Source organism: Struthio camelus, chromosome 1 (genome assembly GCF_040807025.1).
Source record: "Struthio camelus isolate bStrCam1 chromosome 1, bStrCam1.hap1, whole genome shotgun sequence".
NCBI lineage: Eukaryota > Metazoa > Chordata > Aves > Struthioniformes > Struthionidae > Struthio > Struthio camelus.
In genome coordinates, this window is record NC_090942.1 from 65,883,737 (window position 1) to 65,900,988 (window position 17,252).

General features: G+C 40.5%; 1 protein-coding gene across 8 annotated transcripts in view; it reads left to right on the plus strand.

Moving 5' to 3' along the window:
- Positions 1-17,252, plus strand: part of DGKI (diacylglycerol kinase iota) — a 227,244-nt gene that overhangs the window by 108,759 nt on the left and 101,233 nt on the right. For 5 of the 8 annotated variants that reach the window (XM_068945771.1, XM_068945793.1, XM_068945778.1 and 2 more), the window contains exons 9-16: positions 1,420-1,515; positions 1,816-1,890; positions 3,917-4,012; positions 6,381-6,463; positions 8,806-8,866; positions 12,413-12,526; positions 13,106-13,243; positions 14,407-14,485. In XM_068945771.1, coding sequence (XP_068801872.1) covers positions 1,420-1,515; positions 1,816-1,890; positions 3,917-4,012; positions 6,381-6,463; positions 8,806-8,866; positions 12,413-12,526; positions 13,106-13,243; positions 14,407-14,485 — 742 coding nt within the window. The remainder of the gene's footprint in view (positions 1-1,419; positions 1,516-1,815; positions 1,891-3,916; positions 4,013-6,380; positions 6,464-8,805; positions 8,867-12,412; positions 12,527-13,105; positions 13,244-14,406; positions 14,486-17,252) is intronic. The other 3 variants (XM_068945829.1, XM_068945800.1, XM_068945808.1) reach the window with 1 other exon arrangement.

The window sequence follows — 17,252 nt, forward strand, 5'->3', positions numbered from 1 at the left end:
AAAATGTAGCCTATTTTATTGCCTTTTTGAGTGTGGAAATGAAAAAAAAAGTTATAATGATGATGGAGGCCTAGACCAGAAATACTTCTCTAATATAGATGTATGCCTCTTCCCACACCCACCCATAGGCAAGAAAGGAGCTAAGTTGTAACTAGTTTTAAAGACAACTACATTTAAACATTTTGAAACTATTTTTAATGTAAGCAGTATTTTACTGAGCTGCCTTTCCTCTTTCCCTGAGAAGAGGCTTAGCTCCACTTCCCTGATCAGTGCAGTCCTTTTGATTAATCATGCTTTCAAGATCACTTTTGTATGTATCAAAGTAGGGAAGAGTAAGAGTCATATTGTCTTCAGTATTTTCAGCAAACAGTAAGGTATGAATATGTCATGGTCCACAAGGAAAGTTGAGAGGTGACAAAAAGACTGGGAACCTGTGCTCTACAGCAGACTTTCTTGGCTGGGGTGAAAAAGAAGAGGGCAGTGTTTTTAGGCATTTAAGTTAGATGCCTGTCAGATCATGAGCTTTCTATGTTTCTGAGAAGTTAGATACAAAATTTAGTTTTACCTCTATCTGTTGTGTCATATTGAAGGTTTGAAATGCTGGAAATGGTTATTAGGGATTAAGCAAAAAAATATAGCAAATGTTTTTGTTAATGTGATGGTAGTGCTGTTTAGCGAGTAGGATTAAGTAAGGACAGATGTCACTGATTAATACTTCTGTTTATGTACTTACTGATCTCTGGTCATTGACTTTTTTAAGTGAAGTATGCTTTTGAGTAAGGTCAGAACAGAAATGAAATTTTGGATGCTGTGAGTGGATCTTGCTCCCTTCTTGGAGCCAAAAAAGTTCAATAAACTTTCAATTTCCTGGTGGTGGTTGACTAAGAGTGAAATGCTGAGAAAATATTTACAGTGTTTCCTGCATTACAAAATTTCAGTCATAGGGAAAGGGGAAAGGTTTCCTGTAAATATTTTAATTTGGTAACTAGTCATAAAAAAGCTCCCCTTTGGTTTATTCTTATCATATCAGAGCACTTTGTGATTCAGTGTCACTAAGCAGGCTATCACCGATCTGGAAAACAGCTTTGATGCAATTCTGATTTTCTAGGTTCTGCAAAAATACAAACAGTTTTACATTTATTCTGTAGTTGAGTGACATTATTATTTAAAAAAAAAAAAAAAAAAAGGACACCAAACTCCTTAAATGTTAACAACTCAATGAGAGTTCCTTAGCAGAAGTTTACACTAGCTTCTGGTAGGCTGGAAGAAGTGACTTTGCAGTGCCAGCATCATACACCATGGTGGCCTATGTTATGTTGAGTCATAATGGTTGCCAGAGCTAAAACTTGTTGTTTTCTTTCCTAAAAAAAACATGAAAAATATCTCATTTATCATGTTTTTTATTACATCTTTATGCAGGGGGTCTCCATACCAGGAGACGAGCCTGATTGGGCAGGAGACTGGAGCCCCGAAGGGGAAACGGGCGTCTCCTACCCCTATTGGGAGGGTTGGCAGGTACAACATGTGGTGTTATGTGAGTCTATGGGAGCATCTGATCTTTTTTCCCCCTCACAGCGTGGGAAAGTTTCCAGTTCCAAAGCACCAGTCTGGTCTCCGTGTGTGGCTTTCTTCATAAACGGTGGTGTGGAAGTGTAAAGCATGCAGCGCATGTGATTTAAATTTTGAGCATGTGCCAGATACTCTTATCATTCTCCAAGTGGACATGCATGGTAGAGCTTCGTAAAGAGGCTCTGTCTGGGCCTGTCTTTTAAATTTTGTTTTGCTTTTCATGTATTCTTTTTCCTTTTGCTGTAGAACTCATTAAAGACTTCAACCCGGCGGAAGAAGAGAACTTCTTTTAAAAGAAAAGCCAGCAAAAGAGGCAATGAGGTAGGTATTACAGAACTTTGGAAATCAGCATCCTTTTGTTTAAATGTGTAAATATGCATTGTAAAGTTCTCTTTGTTGCCATTTTTAATACATGTTTTTTTTACTGGGAAATTCCACTTCGTTGAACTTTTCATGGGAAGAGATCAGTTTTGATAAAACTCATTTGAGAAGTTTCTCATTTGCTGGGTTGATTATCCAAAAAACAACATACCAGACTCTAGAATGACCAGCAGCCTCATGAGATGGCTTTCACTTGGGGTGTGAAAGACTGATCAAATCCTTGGCTTCCTTTTGGCAGAGCAGGGGTGTGGTGCTGGCTTTGTGAAATCCCTGGTCTTGTGTGAAATCACTGACTGCTAAGGTCCTGTCTGGTTTGAGGGAGCCTCCTTCAGAAGATCTTCTGATCTCTGATTCTAAAAATCACTGGATAGGTTTGAGGCCAGAAAGAGAAAACAAATGAATGGTCCTATAGTTGGGTTTACCACCTAACTTACAGAGGACCTTATTTCCAGTCCCTGCCCTAGTGGGTTAATTATACAGATGAGGAACAACCACCCTGTGGGGAGAGATAGAGGGAGCTCACCTCTACATAGCCAGAGCTTTCTGGTTATGGTCCTCTCTTGGATGATGGGAGAGCTGCAGACCAGAGACTTGAGTCTGTCTGCCACAGTCCAGGTCAGTGCCCTCGTTACTGGGCTCTCTGGTCTCCTGCAGACATGGGGAGAGAGGGAGGAGAATGTTTTTCTCACTCTATTACTCCTTATAAAAATCTTGCTAAGAAATGCATGCAAAAGGCCCTCTCTGATTTGTGGCCCATCTAACAAAACTGCAGCATAAGAAACAGCAGGCCACCACAGATTACAAAAGGCTGTACCAGTTTAACAGGGTTGTTAACCAGGGTAGAAATTACCAGAGCAACCCTATCATAAATACCAAAGGAGGATACCAAGTTAGCAAAGCTAGAGCCAATGGTAAGCAACTAACACGTGGGCTCTTTATTTGGGAGGGGATGAGGGTGGTAAAGGGGAAGAACTTAGGAGAAGAAAAGGGGGGAAAAAAGAGAATATGAGGGGAAACAAATCATGTGACGGGCTGTTTGAGGTGCCTGTCAAGCTGCCCTGTACCTGATCAGTCCAGCTTGGAGTGGGATAGTAAATCTGTTGTTACCCTGACCATATCTATCTACGTCTGACTCGCTTCTGCTGTTGGGGGAATGTAGTGACTCTGTAATGTGGGTGAGGAAATATTCCTAAAATCCGAACAAATTTCCATTGTGTCTAGGTTGTATACTTTTGTAAAATAGAAAAAAAGCCTGAGGTCCCAACCCTCCCAAGTTTAGCAGTTATGGTTTGTGCTGAAAGATTAAGTGATCTATATCTTTCAAAATGCCTGCTTACATCTGCTCTTTTGTGTATTCACCTGAAGTTAAAGAAGCCACTGAAACTTCATTTCAAATTCATGAAAATCAACTGCTTATTGACTTCTAAATTTATTTGGTGACTTCATATATTTCCTGCAAGTGGATATTCGTCTCATTGACATAATACTTGACATTCATGCAAAGGAAGGAGGGCCAGCAAGGCTGAAGATTTAAATCAAAAGCAGATCACTTGCAACTAAGTGCTGATACTACTGCTCTGTTAGATGGAATTCATGAAATAAGTAGTTTATATAATTTTATTTTCTATTGGAAAATTGTTCATATAAAAATAGCAATTTATTTGACATATAGGGCTGGGTGAATAATGTTTTAGGGGGAAGGATACTGAGGAGAAATAAAAAAAAAAAAAATTTGGGATTGGCCTGAAGTGATTTTTTTCCTCTTTATTTTCTTACTAAATTGTCTCAGCTGGATAAATGAATCTCAGCTGAGCACCATGTTAACATGGCTGTTACTATTTCCAATACCTGAGGTGGTTTTGTCAGAGCTAGTTTGTCTCTCCACAGAGCTCTCATTATGTTATGCCGAAGAGGCTTATTCTTTGTGTAGTTTTTATTAAAGTTGTTTCTTCGTTCTGTTTCTCAGGATAACAAAGGTCGGCCATTTGTGATAAAGCCTATCTCATCTCCACTCATGAAACCACTGCTGGTTTTTGTTAATCCAAAAAGTGGAGGGAATCAGGTAAGAACATCATCTGGATCCAAGTTACAAAGTTTTTTCTTATTTACAGTGTTTCTGCAAATGAAAATAGATTTTGGTTGGTCATAGATTTGGAGAGTTTTATGCAACTGAACTGCCATAGAAGAGGTGCTTGGTGTTGAATGGCCTTTCCACTTCAGTGGGTACTTGAATCTTTGTGTAGTTGCTTTTCCATATTCAGATTCTTGTAAGAATCTAAAATGGTAGTTCAGAGGTTTTCAGGAGATCTTGTTTTTCCACAGAAAACGGAGATCGCCAAAGAAATCTCAGATACTTATTTTTATCCTACAAGTGATTTAATTTCACTAGGAAAGCCTCTACACCTTTCAATGGCATGTTAAAAAAACACCCCCCCCCCCCACCTTCTGGTCTTATACTGTAAATTTGTATATACCGTAAAAAAAATCCAGTTTCACTGACTCATATGGTCTTAAAGGCATACTTCTTTCTTAGGATTCTTGGAATTAAAATTTATCCAAGTGAGTGTTTTCCAGATTAGTTTTGCAGCTTTTCAATTACCAACTAGTCTGAGTGCCTTTTAATAGACGGAGCCTTCTAGTTGAAAGAGAAGATTGATGTAGGTTATAATAGAAGCCTATAAAGCATGGAAAGTAGCATAGCTACTGCTCACTCTATCTTCTGGGCCAAGAATTAGGGAGGATGTCAAATAAAACTGCTAGGAGTCAGACTCAAAACGAAGAGAAAAGTTGCTTCTTCCCACAATGTGTAACTACTCCAGCTGTGAAACTCCTTGCCATGGGATGCTGTGGATGCCAGAAGTTTACATGGGTTCGAGAAGAGTTTTGAAAGAGAAGAAAAAACCCAGAGAGTTACCCAGAGGGTTCTGGAACATTGCTCTGTCTCAGGACTTCTATGAACTGCAAATAGCTGGATGCCTTCCTAAAGGAAGCATCACATCGATTTTCTCTCTTCTTATACCTTTTCCTAGGCACTTTGCTATTATTCTCAGTTTCCCAATTAAGGAAAGGTGTCAGACAGAAGAGCCCCCCCCTTAAGGGGAAGCTGATGAAAAAGAAACGAGGGAGACGCAAGTAATTATAGCAACAAAGAATGAAAAAAGGGGAGGTCAAAAGTTAATAAAACATAAAAATAGTGAACAAGTGATGCGACGAAGAGCAGAGCACCTCCAACAGTGCATGCTACTCCCTAAAAACGTAGAAGGTGTTAGTGGCCACTGCCCACTGGTACTCTTGCCTACAGACATCACTCGCTACGCTCAAGTCAAAGGAGCGTAGATAAACCCAAATTCCCTTGGTATTTTTCCCTAGCAAGCTCCTCCTTATGTGGTGAAGAGCCAGCTTGGCCAGGGTTAGAAGGAAGTCCTGCAACTTGGCAAGCCTTTGAGTGGAGACCTTGTAAATAAAGAAGTATGGGAAAACATGTAGGCAGCACCTCTTCGAGTTCTGGATGAGCTGGAAGGACTGCAGCCAGCAACACATGACATACAGACAGACATCCATGTAGAAGGGGCATGACTCGGCTTTGATTACTCTGTGAACATAACCTTGCATGTTGCTCCATCATGCAACATGGATTTCCATCTTACATCCCTTGGGCTATGTCTGAAATATATTTTGGAATTACTCTGGAGTACAAGCTGGCCCAATGGGATTCGTAGCCAACTTCTGCTAGTAAGAGATCCTGCCACTTTGTGTCTGGGCAGATCATGAAGGAAGGGAATTGAGTGTGTGGAATATAAGCCCTAGAGTTTGGGGAGGCAGAAGTTATCTCTTCAGGTGGTGGGTTGGCCACATTGCACTGAGGGGGCATTGGGACAGCTGTAGCCCATAGAGTGCTTGATTTCTGCCTCAAGAGAAGGTAAAGGGTTACGATTACAAGTGGTCATAGTGGTGATGGTGGAGGTCACAGCAGTGTCATGCTTTGGATATTGGGCAGGACACTGTTCTGCATGATGGTGACTGCCGAGAAGCTCATTCAGCCCCTTGCTGTTGTAGATGGGAGGCTGAGGGTGATGTAGGAGAGCAGAGGTCTCTTCTCTCAGGTTACTGTGGGAGATGAACCTTTGGTCTGCCGTAGAATGTCTGTTCTTATGAACCATTAGTCATCTGTGTTGTTAAATTCAGTCTATGTGTTTACATGTGTGTCCTTTCCCTTATTCCCTGCCCCCGGACTGGTGGGTCACATGGCAATTCTATAGAGCAGTCAACTGCTATGATACTTCTTATTTTGTCTTTTTCTTGCTTTATGCTTGCTTTATAAAGTACAGAAGAAAGAAGGACAGTCTGAATATAGTGAATAATAAATAGTATTATTTCTAATCATTAACTTATTCATAATTTCTTCTTTCTTTAATTTTCTCTCTTCCCAGGGCACCAAAGTTCTCCAAATGTTTATGTGGTATTTGAATCCACGCCAGGTCTTTGATCTTTCTCAGGAAGGGCCAAGAGATGCGTAAGTTCTCAAGCCTTCACTGCTACGGACCATAATTCTTTTCTTATCAGCAAAGCAGGCAAAGGGCTTCTAAACTGTACTCATGCTGATATGGGTAGGTTTTCAGAGAGTCAAACAGTGATTCTGGATCTAGGTTTCAGATATATTTAAACCCATGCAAACATCTATCCTTACACAGTAAAAGTCTTGAGTACAAAAGTGGAGAAGAGAAAGCGTAAGGAGGACATAACAGCAGCTTTCCAATACCTGTGAGGAAATTATCAAGAAGATGGAGAAGATCTTTATAGCAGTATATAGTGAGAGGCATAGAAACAGTGGACGTAAATTGAAACCAGAGAGGTTCTGACTGGATATAAGGGAAATCTTTTCACCGTAAGGACAGTTAAGCATTGCAACAGTTTGCCCAGAGAGGTTGTCTTCATCCTTGGAGATTTTGAACCCCTGACTGGAAAAATCCCTGAATAACCTGGCTTAAGCTCAGAGCTGACCCTGCTTTGAGGTGGAATTGGACTAAAGACTCCTGAGGTCCCTTCAAACACAAATTGTGCTGTGATTCTATGATTGACTGTCACAAGTTGGCAGGTTCTCTGCTGAATAAGGAGTTACCTCTTCCCCCCCCCCCCCCACCCCACCTCTTCTTTACTATGTTGTCTGCATTTTGGGACCCATGACCTCAATACATCAGTCTAACAGGTGTGTGAGTGGTGTGGCAACTTTCGTACTCTGTTAGTCAGATATCTTTCAAGTCTGCCAAGGAGCACACATTACTGGTCAGGATTTTGTTGTTCCCTTTGTTAAATAACTTTGAGAAGGACCCCAAGTAAGTGACAGAAGAGAAGACAAAGGACGTTAAATGATCCCCTTGGGGATGGCTGTTTATATTGTAGGTAGATGGAAGATGTTTTAAGAATACTGTTTTCAAGAAAAGCAAGACAAGACTGTAGAAGCACAGGCCATCCTCTGGTACAAAATCACACATTAGTAATGCATTGCAGAGTGTTTTTCAGAATTACTGCTTTAAAACATGTTTTATCTGATTAAAAAAATCTGAAAAATGTTAAATGCGGATCATGGGGTACTAGGTGACAAAAGAAGGCTGTTGCGTAGGTAATCCCGATTCACCTAACCAAAGGAGGAGGTTAATTGAACTTCCTTATGCCTAAATCTCAGGCTCTACAAAATGCAGATCCTCTACTGCCTGACCATTCCCTAGCGGTTAATCATTACAAGGGGCTAAGGGTGTCCACAGGTTTCCATGTGTGTTAACAACATGCAATTGTCTCTGCTTGCTTAGTAACTGACTCAGTTTACCTGGGCAATAGTTAAGTGTGAGCATTTTCTGTGGGAGGACCTATGTTTGAAGGGCTGATTCTTGTTGCTAAGGGTTAAGAGACTGTCCTTCTAGGGCATCTGAGATGTGAATATTTGCTTTGCTTAAGTGTTTGTTCAGTGCTGCTTTCACAAAGTAGGCAGCACAATATGGATAATAATCATGTCAAATCAGATCTCCTGTATAAGGAAAGTCCAAGTATTTGCTGTTCATGCTTCTAGACCACACAAGCCTTTTTTTCATGCCAAAACTGCTCCGCTGCTATTCACTTCATGATGTAAAACCTTAAAGTAGCTGTACCTGAAGTGGAATTAAAGGAGGATTAGGCCCTCAGTTCATTAGGCTTTCAACATTTTAATGTATCCCCTTCATTGGGATGTATTTCATTATGACCCTCTTTCATGCCACTGAAAGAACAGGTTTTTAACCAGTGTTTTTTCTGGCTTTGCCCTTGGTACCTTAGATCAGATGTCCAGAGGAAGAGCTTTATTAGATGTTATTGCCTTGCATGATGTTAGAGAAGTACAACTGCTAGTTGAAAGAGCTGTTGTGTTCTACCGGCTTCAGAAGTGGCAGCCCAGCGAATCCTGACTAGCGATACCAAATTTTTTTTGAAAACAAAACCCTCAACATTTACATGTATGTGTTTTAGGATAAGAGGAAAAAAATTGAAGGCTTTGTCATCTCTAGAGCAGGATATGGCCTAACTGGAGGAAGGTCCCATTTTACTTCCTAGGGGGTGGGTGTCTGTGTGGGTGTACTTCTGCTGGCCGTCTCGGTGCTGCGGGAGTCGGGCTGCGGCTGCCCACCTGGGTAAGTGTCCCCTCAGTGCGGAGGTTCTTGGTGACACCGATGCTTTCTATTCCTCCCCCGCCTTCCCAGAAATAAATATTTTAGACCGAGATACGCAGTGGTTACGCAGTCACTCAGCAAAAGACATAAAAAGTGCCCCCCATCATTGCACTGGCTTTTTTTTTTTAATTTTATTTTATTTTCCCTTTCCTGCTGCCAGGCTGGAGCTATACAGGAAAGTGCCAAACCTGCGGATCCTGGCCTGCGGAGGGGATGGGACGGTAGGTGGCCGATGCCTGGCAGCCCATGTGGTGGTCATTGCCAGGAGGTGAAATTCCTCTGGTAGCTGTTTGAAGAAAACCCACACCGTCATAGGTTTCCCGCCTCATAATGCATGTAGTGCCTAATAATATACATTACACTTGCAAAACCTACTTTTTTGTTTTTCCCCCATGTGACCTGGCTGATCTAGTGATGGGGTCAGATCCTTATGTTAATCCTGTTACCGTCTCCTTGTAGGCTATACACTTTACTCATTAAGTCTTGGTACAGCCTAAAAAACATAAAGACCAACTTTGCTGGTTTCCTCTCACTATTTGCTGAGTGTCTAGCAGGTAAAGCCAGCGACTGGGTGTCTTTTCATCTTAGTAACCAGATCTCTGCTGTTATCTCCCTGTTTGACCTCAGACATTATGGTCTCCTCTGTGTCTAAGCTTCCCACCTTTCTTTACAAAGCATCTGCAAGGAGGGATATCACAGTGGTCATAATGGCAGCCTGAGATCTGGAGGATCCAGGTTCAGTATTTTTCTTTCCTGCTGAATTCCTGTTAAATCTTGGATAAGGTGAGTAGGGTCAGATATTTAAACACTGATTCAGGCACCTTCAGATGTGGACAGGCTGTAAGTGGATGTGTTTCCAAACCAGATAAGTGACTACTAGCCGTAGTTGTAGTCTTATGTCACAGGTGGTAATGGAGGAATTAGTCTCATTACTGTTTTCAGTACTTGGGAATATATTGTAAATCTCATTCTGTGCCTTTGAGTGCCTAAATACAGTTGAAAATCTGACCTTTAGTATCTGAGAAACTTGATTGCTCCCAAAAACACATCTGATAATAGTTGTAACCAGAATTATGGCAAGGAAAATGCATTACTGATTGTGAGGAACTCGGATATTGTATGACAGGATCATATGGTTATCCAGGTTAGATATATGTAGACATTTAAGGCTCCAGGAGCCTATTTATAGGGAGCTAAGCCCACGCTCAGTCCGTCTCTGCTTGAATTTCTGGATCATCTTGTTTAACTTTTGTGAATTCCTCTAAAACCTGAGATGTGGTGTTGGTAGTGTTGGTGGTGTTGGTGTTACTAATTAAGTCATAACTAGTATTAATTATTTTTATTAATTATTATTAATACCAGTGCTTCCTCTGCAAGAGTGAAAGAAAAATATGATTTGACTACCCTCTTGCTGTTACCTGGGACAGTAAAATGTTACTGTTACTGAATAGGTATGCAAGGTCTCAAGACCTTTTGGCAGAAGATATAGCTGCAACAAAGAGAGAACATATAGTTGCGACAAAAACCTCCATGTGAGGGAGAAAATATTTAAATAAGAGATAATCTAGTTTCTGAAAATACAGAAATGAATGCAAGTGCATTGACGCTTACCATCCTTTTTCCATCCTTCTTTATCCATCCTTTTTACCATCCGTTTTCCCTTTGCTTAACAATGCCAGCGATAGGTGGCAGCACCTTCTCATTAGTATGAACAGCACTTCGCTATTACCTTTGCTGCTGCTGCTCAGTTTGAAGCAAATTAGTATTTAGCTATTCCCAAAGCCATTACATCTAGAAATGAAAAAATCTAGTTCAAATGGACTTAGTGAATATGCAGTGGGACCAGATGTTACCTTGCGTTATTGAGGTGAATCAGAACTTATTGTAATTTTTTTCATCATCTGGGTATTCCTTTCCAGGGTGTCAGTAAAAAGCTGTTTCCAAACAGCCAGTAGCTTTCTATTTACAGGAGAATGAGTCTTTGTCATCCCTGATTATAAACATAGCGTACAAGGTTTATGAATGGCCTCAAGTTAAATAGCTATGTTGTAAATATACATGAGTAATTTGCAGTTTCTCTTTATCAGTTAAAGCATTTACAAAAGTGGTTAGTGTTGTAATGTTACCTATACTAGTGGGAGACTGAGGCACAGACGTACAGATTAATTCAGTGGCACTGTTGAAGGGCTAATGACAAAGAGCTCTATAAGAAGTCCTGGCACCAGTGAAGTCAGGAGTCATTGGTGAATTTTCCAAAGCCTTTTGTGGGCTGAAGTATCATTCTAGGGGTTCTTTATTCTGTGTCCTGTTTTCAATACCTAAAGACAGATTTTTTTGAAAGTTAGAGGATTACTTACCTCTGAAAATCCCTTTAAGAACTATACTTAGTTCTACCGTGGTGTCTATGATAGGCTTAAGTAGTTTTGGGGAATCCATGTTCATGGGAGTGATTCATAAGTGATTCAGATATCTGTTGTCAGACAGTAAGCTCTAACGTGGGATCATATCCCAGATAAATGCTTTACTAATTGGATAACTGGTTATAATAAATAACTATCTGACAAGTGCTGTTTATACAAAATTAAGTGCTCAGATTATGCTGGGTACCTTTCATGAAGCTCTATTTTCATCCCAGTGTTGAGTAGGAATCTATTTAGAATCATATTAAAATTTGTCATGAGAGAAACATCCTGCCAAGCTGCAGTCAGATTTCAGTTTTATGCCTTATTTAAAGGCTCACATTTTCAGCATAGACTGAATCTTACCTTTGAACACTGGTGTCAGAACAAAAAATATTAGGGTAAATTGTACTCTTTTAAAATAATGAATTAAAATGAAAATAAAAATGCTGTACAGGTTTTATCTTTTTTTGGTAAAGGTAAGAAATAATGCAGGAAATAGTGCTTTTTCTTAAAGCAAAAATTTCAGTCATAACATGCTTTAGAACATTTTCAGTAACACTTCTCTTCCTCTTTGGAAACTGCCATTTAATGAAAGCCAAATGTTTTGCAGTAGCTTGTTTCTTTTGGCTAGATTTATATTTAAAAGTTTTCCCTGGTCCAAAACAGGAAGAGGAAAGAGAACCATTTATCTAAAATAGCCAATAGAAGAAGAACTAGAACGCAGAAGAGCTAGATTCACCTTTCCAGCCCAGAGCCTTCAGACCTCAGCATTAGAGTTCAGTTTGGCTTTTATTCTAATCCAAAACACTTAGGTGTTTTATGCTTTACACAGAATGAAGTAATTCAGGCTGTACCCTGAGACACCATGCTGTTCTAATGCCTCTCTCCTGTCTTCTTTCATGAAAGTTTTAGTTTCCTTTAACATAAAGGCTATTTAAAATTTTTGTTGCGAAGCATCCGTAGTATTCTTCACCCACCTTTGTGTACAGTATTTTTTTGATCAATATTTAAGCAGCCCCATAACGGGTGTAGTCCTGTGTGTTCTTGTTTTCCGCTTAAAGGGAGCACAGAAGTTGCTGGCATTTTCTCAATATTTCTCTGTGCTGTTAATGATAGCCAGTTTTTACATCCCACAGCTTATGCTTGCACAGGAGCTTCGTGAAGACTGCTGTACCTGTTCTCTGAAAGGTGAAACCTCAGATGGAGCAGAGATGTAGAGTAAAATTTCAAATATCCTCAATTTTCCATTTGTTTTGTTTTACTTGACCTCCGTGTGGCGGGAAAACAATCAAAATATGCTTTTTTCTTTTGTTCTTTCCCTTTTAAGGTTCCTGATATTAGTTCTTTGCATTTCCTGTTTTATAGGTGGGCTGGATTCTCTCCATCCTAGATGAGCTGCAACTTAACCCCCAGCCTCCTGTGGCTGTCCTTCCCCTTGGCACCGGGAATGACCTTGCCCGCACCCTCAACTGGGGTGGGGTAAGCACTGACTCGGGTACTGTTATGTGTGGCGTCTCGACTTGCTGCTCTAATTATTAGTTACGTAGTAGGGTGGAACTTCCTTTGGCTAAAACAGCAGGTAGTTTCAAATGTCTGCTTCAGGCACAACAATATGGTTCAGTTTCCAGTTTGGTGTCTCAAATTCATGACGATATAATTGTTGTAATGGAAATGTGGATAATTACATCTGATTGGCATCTCGGGCCAAATGAGAAGGATATGCATGCTTCTAATTTAGGCTGTGCAGAGTTTAAACTTTTTTCCTCTGCATTTATCCTTGACTATATCACTGGACTTATTCCAGGCAAGGAAAAATATGCTCTGACTTCTCCTCCTGGTCTTACTCTGCCTGTCCAAGACTTGTATACCTCAACAATAGTTTATCCAAGTGCTTCATATATCAAAACTTTGGAACACTTTGAGATATTCTTAGAAACATTTGATCTGATGTTTTAGATCTGTGTGAAAGTAGGGAGGTCTAACAGATAATTGGTGAGTGACTTGCTTTGCTTTGGATGCCTGTGGCTGATGCCCTGGTGACACTCATTTTGCTGCCAGGGTTACACAGACGAGCCAGTGTCCAAGATCCTGTGCCATGTAGAAGATGGGACCATTGTCCAGCTGGACCGCTGGAATCTCCAGGTTGAGCGCAACCCTGATTTGCCGCAGGATGAGCTGGAGGATGGGTCACGTAAGGTCAGAGTCTCCTTTTTACCGGAGGAGAAAGACTAGAGGATGCTTAAGAGCATCTTTGGGATATACCATAGGATAAATCAATGGGAAGCTCTAAAATTTTTTCTAATTGCAGCTCCTCCTCCTCCTCCTCTATTCATGTGTAAACACTTCTATAGGTGTATGAAACCTAATGCATCCTAGCCGCTTATTGTTGTTTATAACTCTCAATCTTTGTGCATTTGTCCCCAAAATGAAATCTTGGCAAAAATCTTTGGCATATCATCTGGAACGTCATTGTTTTTCTCTAGTTAAGCTGGGGTAGCAGAAGAAGCAACCCTATGACCAGCATCCATTCCTAAATTACAGAATTCCTAAATTACAGACACATTTATGAGGATGTAGAAGTATATTCCTTAGGAGTCTACTAATGTAAAGCAAGAAACAGTTTGTATCCAGCAAGAGGTGGTGTATTTCTGGATTTAACTTCCTTCTCTCGGGGTCTCTATATGCCACTGATCTCCATTAGGTTGAGAGTTAAAGGGGAAAATCTTTTATTATGGGAGGGGTCATATTTACGGTATTCTGTCATTTGGATTGGTGATGTTGAAAGTATGGTGTTCATCAGAAAATGATTCTGTGAAAACAATAAGAATCATTTTCCTCGTGTTGGTTATAATCTCTGGCTTATGTATTGGAGTCTACCATTCTCTCCCTGTAGCCCTGCTGGGCCAGTGCAGAGAGAGAGGCCAGAAGTGTGCTTTTCTGCCTCATGCCTCCTCAATAGAATTAGGGTTCCTTGTCCAAGACTTCTTTTGCTGCTGGTTTTATATGAAGCAGGAAGAATGCAGCTTGACTTTCATATGCCATGCTGAACTTGTAGTACCAGCAATTAGAAAAAATATTTGTTAAGTGGAGCAGCATTATGGGTAATCTCAAAGAGAAAATAAATAAGCAACCCTGTGATGTTGTGTTTAGAGATACTTAGAGGATCATAAAGCACTGTAGATGTATTTGTATTCTTTAGGCTTTTGCATTTGATCATCTTTCACAAACTATTACTAGCCTTCATAAACGCTTGGTGCATATGTTTCCCCAATGTATTGCATTTTCTTCTTAGCTTTTCATGAGAGGCCAGGTTTAAGGTAGTTTCATGTGTGTCACGTCTTTCTGTTATCCAATTACAGCTTCCTCTCAATGTCTTCAATAATTACTTCAGTCTTGGATTTGATGCACATGTTACGCTGGAATTCCATGAATCCAGAGGTAAGAGGAGCTTTTTATTTCCTTAGCCTGGGGAGTGAGCAATTATATTATGAATTGCAAATGGATTTGGATTTAACGTCCTGTTGCTTATAATTCAGAAGGAATGCTGGAACATACAAATCAAAGATACAGACCATATGCTGTGAAGTGATTGTATCACAGCTTTCCAAGGGACTTATAAAGTCATACTTGGGCAAATACGTCCAATTTTATGCATAACATTGCTGAAGGACATTGGATAAATAGAGAATGTCTTGGTGATCTAAAAAAATGAAAAAAATATACAAGGAAAAAGAAGATTCCCCAGAAGAAAAGGGCTGAGGGGAGCTTTTGGTGTTTTTGAACTTCTAAAGGTTATAATAAGTATAGATACAGAGGGAGCTGATGCTGAGACAGAGGTATCAGAATAAGAGCATAAAGAAAACCAAATGCAAGTCAGACGTAAGTTTTCCCAACATTGTGAAGGTTGAGGGAGGAGAAAAACTGTGGGGTTGTGGAAGTAGGAGGGTAGCGGGAGGATAATCATGTTCTCAAACTGAACAGTTGTTGCCTATGGATGAGTACAGCATGATATCATTGAACTTGGTACAGGCCCAGAGTGTGTCTATGTAAATGAAAGGTTTTAACAGAGTCCACAAAACTGTTCTAGCTGTTGTTGCATCTTATTTGTCCCCTTGCTGATGGTCGTTGTATCACCCCATACAGATCCAAATGTGGCTTAATGGGTTGGCTTTGGACTGATGTGAATTACTGTATTTGTATGGTTTAGACAAGCCTGCCTGTGTAAATGGACCTTGTTCAATTGTCCACACTCAGTGTTTGGTCATTTCAGCTCCATGTGCATGTTTTTCTTCTGAATGGCAGCCTTCCTTATCTTTTCTTTTGTATTATCACAATGCCATTACAAAAGAAAAAAAAGATAGCACCCTTCTGACATGCTAAATAAAGAGCAGGATACAAGATGGAATGAGCTAATGCATATTTTATAATGTTTAAGACTGCTTCAAGCTTTAGGAATAATAATGAAGGGCCATAGAAGGGCACAGGAATGAAATGATGACAGCTGTATGCATTTCTTTATGAATGCGTATCACTATGCATTCCTAATGTAACTGTGAATATACAGTATAGATGAAATGCATGGCTACTTTCTCACTTAATGGAGACATTACTTAATAATGAAGTTGTGGAGCCCTATAAAGAATGAATGTTATTCCAGAGATGCCAGTATTTTAAAAATTTACATGAGTGAAAAAAAACTTGGCAGAGCCAAGTGTCTATGAGTGGGTATGTATGGCCTGGAGAGCTTTTCATAGCACAAGTGTCTACTCTTACAAGTCATTAGTGCTGGTATTTCCTCACCCTCTTGATGGTAAAGTATACAAAATGTGCCCCATGCGTTTTAGGAGAGAAAAGCTTATAGCCTTGGAGGTGTTGCTAGTGTGTGAGTTTTATTGTATTTTGTGTGGAATTAATCAGTGTAGGATGGATTCTCATCTCATTTGAGCTGATAAAAATCCAGAGGAACACTGTTCACTGCTAAAGTCAGTGAACTTTAGCAAAATTTATGCTACTTTCGTAACAATTGCAATACAAGGGGTTGTATGCTGTTGCCTATGTGGAGCTGTTGTAATCACACACAGTATCAAAAAAGCCAAAATAAATTAGATTGATTTGAACTCTCTGAGCCGTTTAGGGCATTTCAAGCTATGGAGATTGCTCAGTTTTTTCATCTGAATAAATAGGGACTGCAGTGTCTCAGCTGAACCTGTATGTGTGTGGCCTTTTCCATGGCAACCTCTACACCTTTCTTGCAACTGAACAGATAGAGCCTTGAGGGTCAGCCCCAAGACTAGTGTATTTAGCTTTACTTCTTCAGTAAGAGTGCTGGGCAGGGACTCTTCCCAGAATCTCAGTTCCCTCCTTTGTCATCCTGTTGCCCTAATAAATCCGGGGAGACACGATTTCCTTCGTCCCTATTTGACATGCTGTTGTTCCTTCAGCTCTAAAGGTTTGTCCGTTTGCAGATACCTTCCTCCTCTCCTTTCTGCCACCTCCCACCCACTAACACATTCCCTTTGCTACTCCCTTGCTGGCTTGAGAAGGGTGAGGATGGAGGGAGCAATTGCTAGAATTGCACTCTAATCACCTCCTGGTTCTATTTCACGTGGTGGTAAGAGTCCTTCCTCCCTACGCACACTCGTCTGCTATGTCAGAGGTGGGAGCAATCCAGAAGGTTGAAGATCTGCTGAATCCCTGTCCTCAGAAAAGGTCCTTCTCCATTAAGCCAGTTCCAAACAGGGGCTTTGGTCCAGGTCGGTATTTGCAGAGAGATACGTGTACAAGCCAGTGCACTGGATAGCTCCTGCTGGAGTCATCAGGGATAGACACAGCAGTGGCAGCTTGCCCCTGTGGCCTTTCCGACACACTGGTCACATAGAGACAGTCACTGCTGCTTGACGTGTCCGATGTCAGACAGAGCATGCAGCACAGGAACTGGGCCTTCAGGAGCCTCCTAGTTCTTAGCTTTGGATTTTGAGATTGTACAGAAAAAACTCAATTCAGTAAGCACATAAAAAATGATTACATATGCAGCTAAATTAATAGTTTTAAGAAGAGGTGGCCCTGACTCCATTCTAGGCTCACCCATGGCACAGTAGATGGATCATACAGTAGCAGGGCACAATCAGACAAGAAGTTTAAAGTATGCAACTCTTACAAAATGGAGGAGTACATTGTGAGATTCTGTGACTCCAAAGAGAACTAG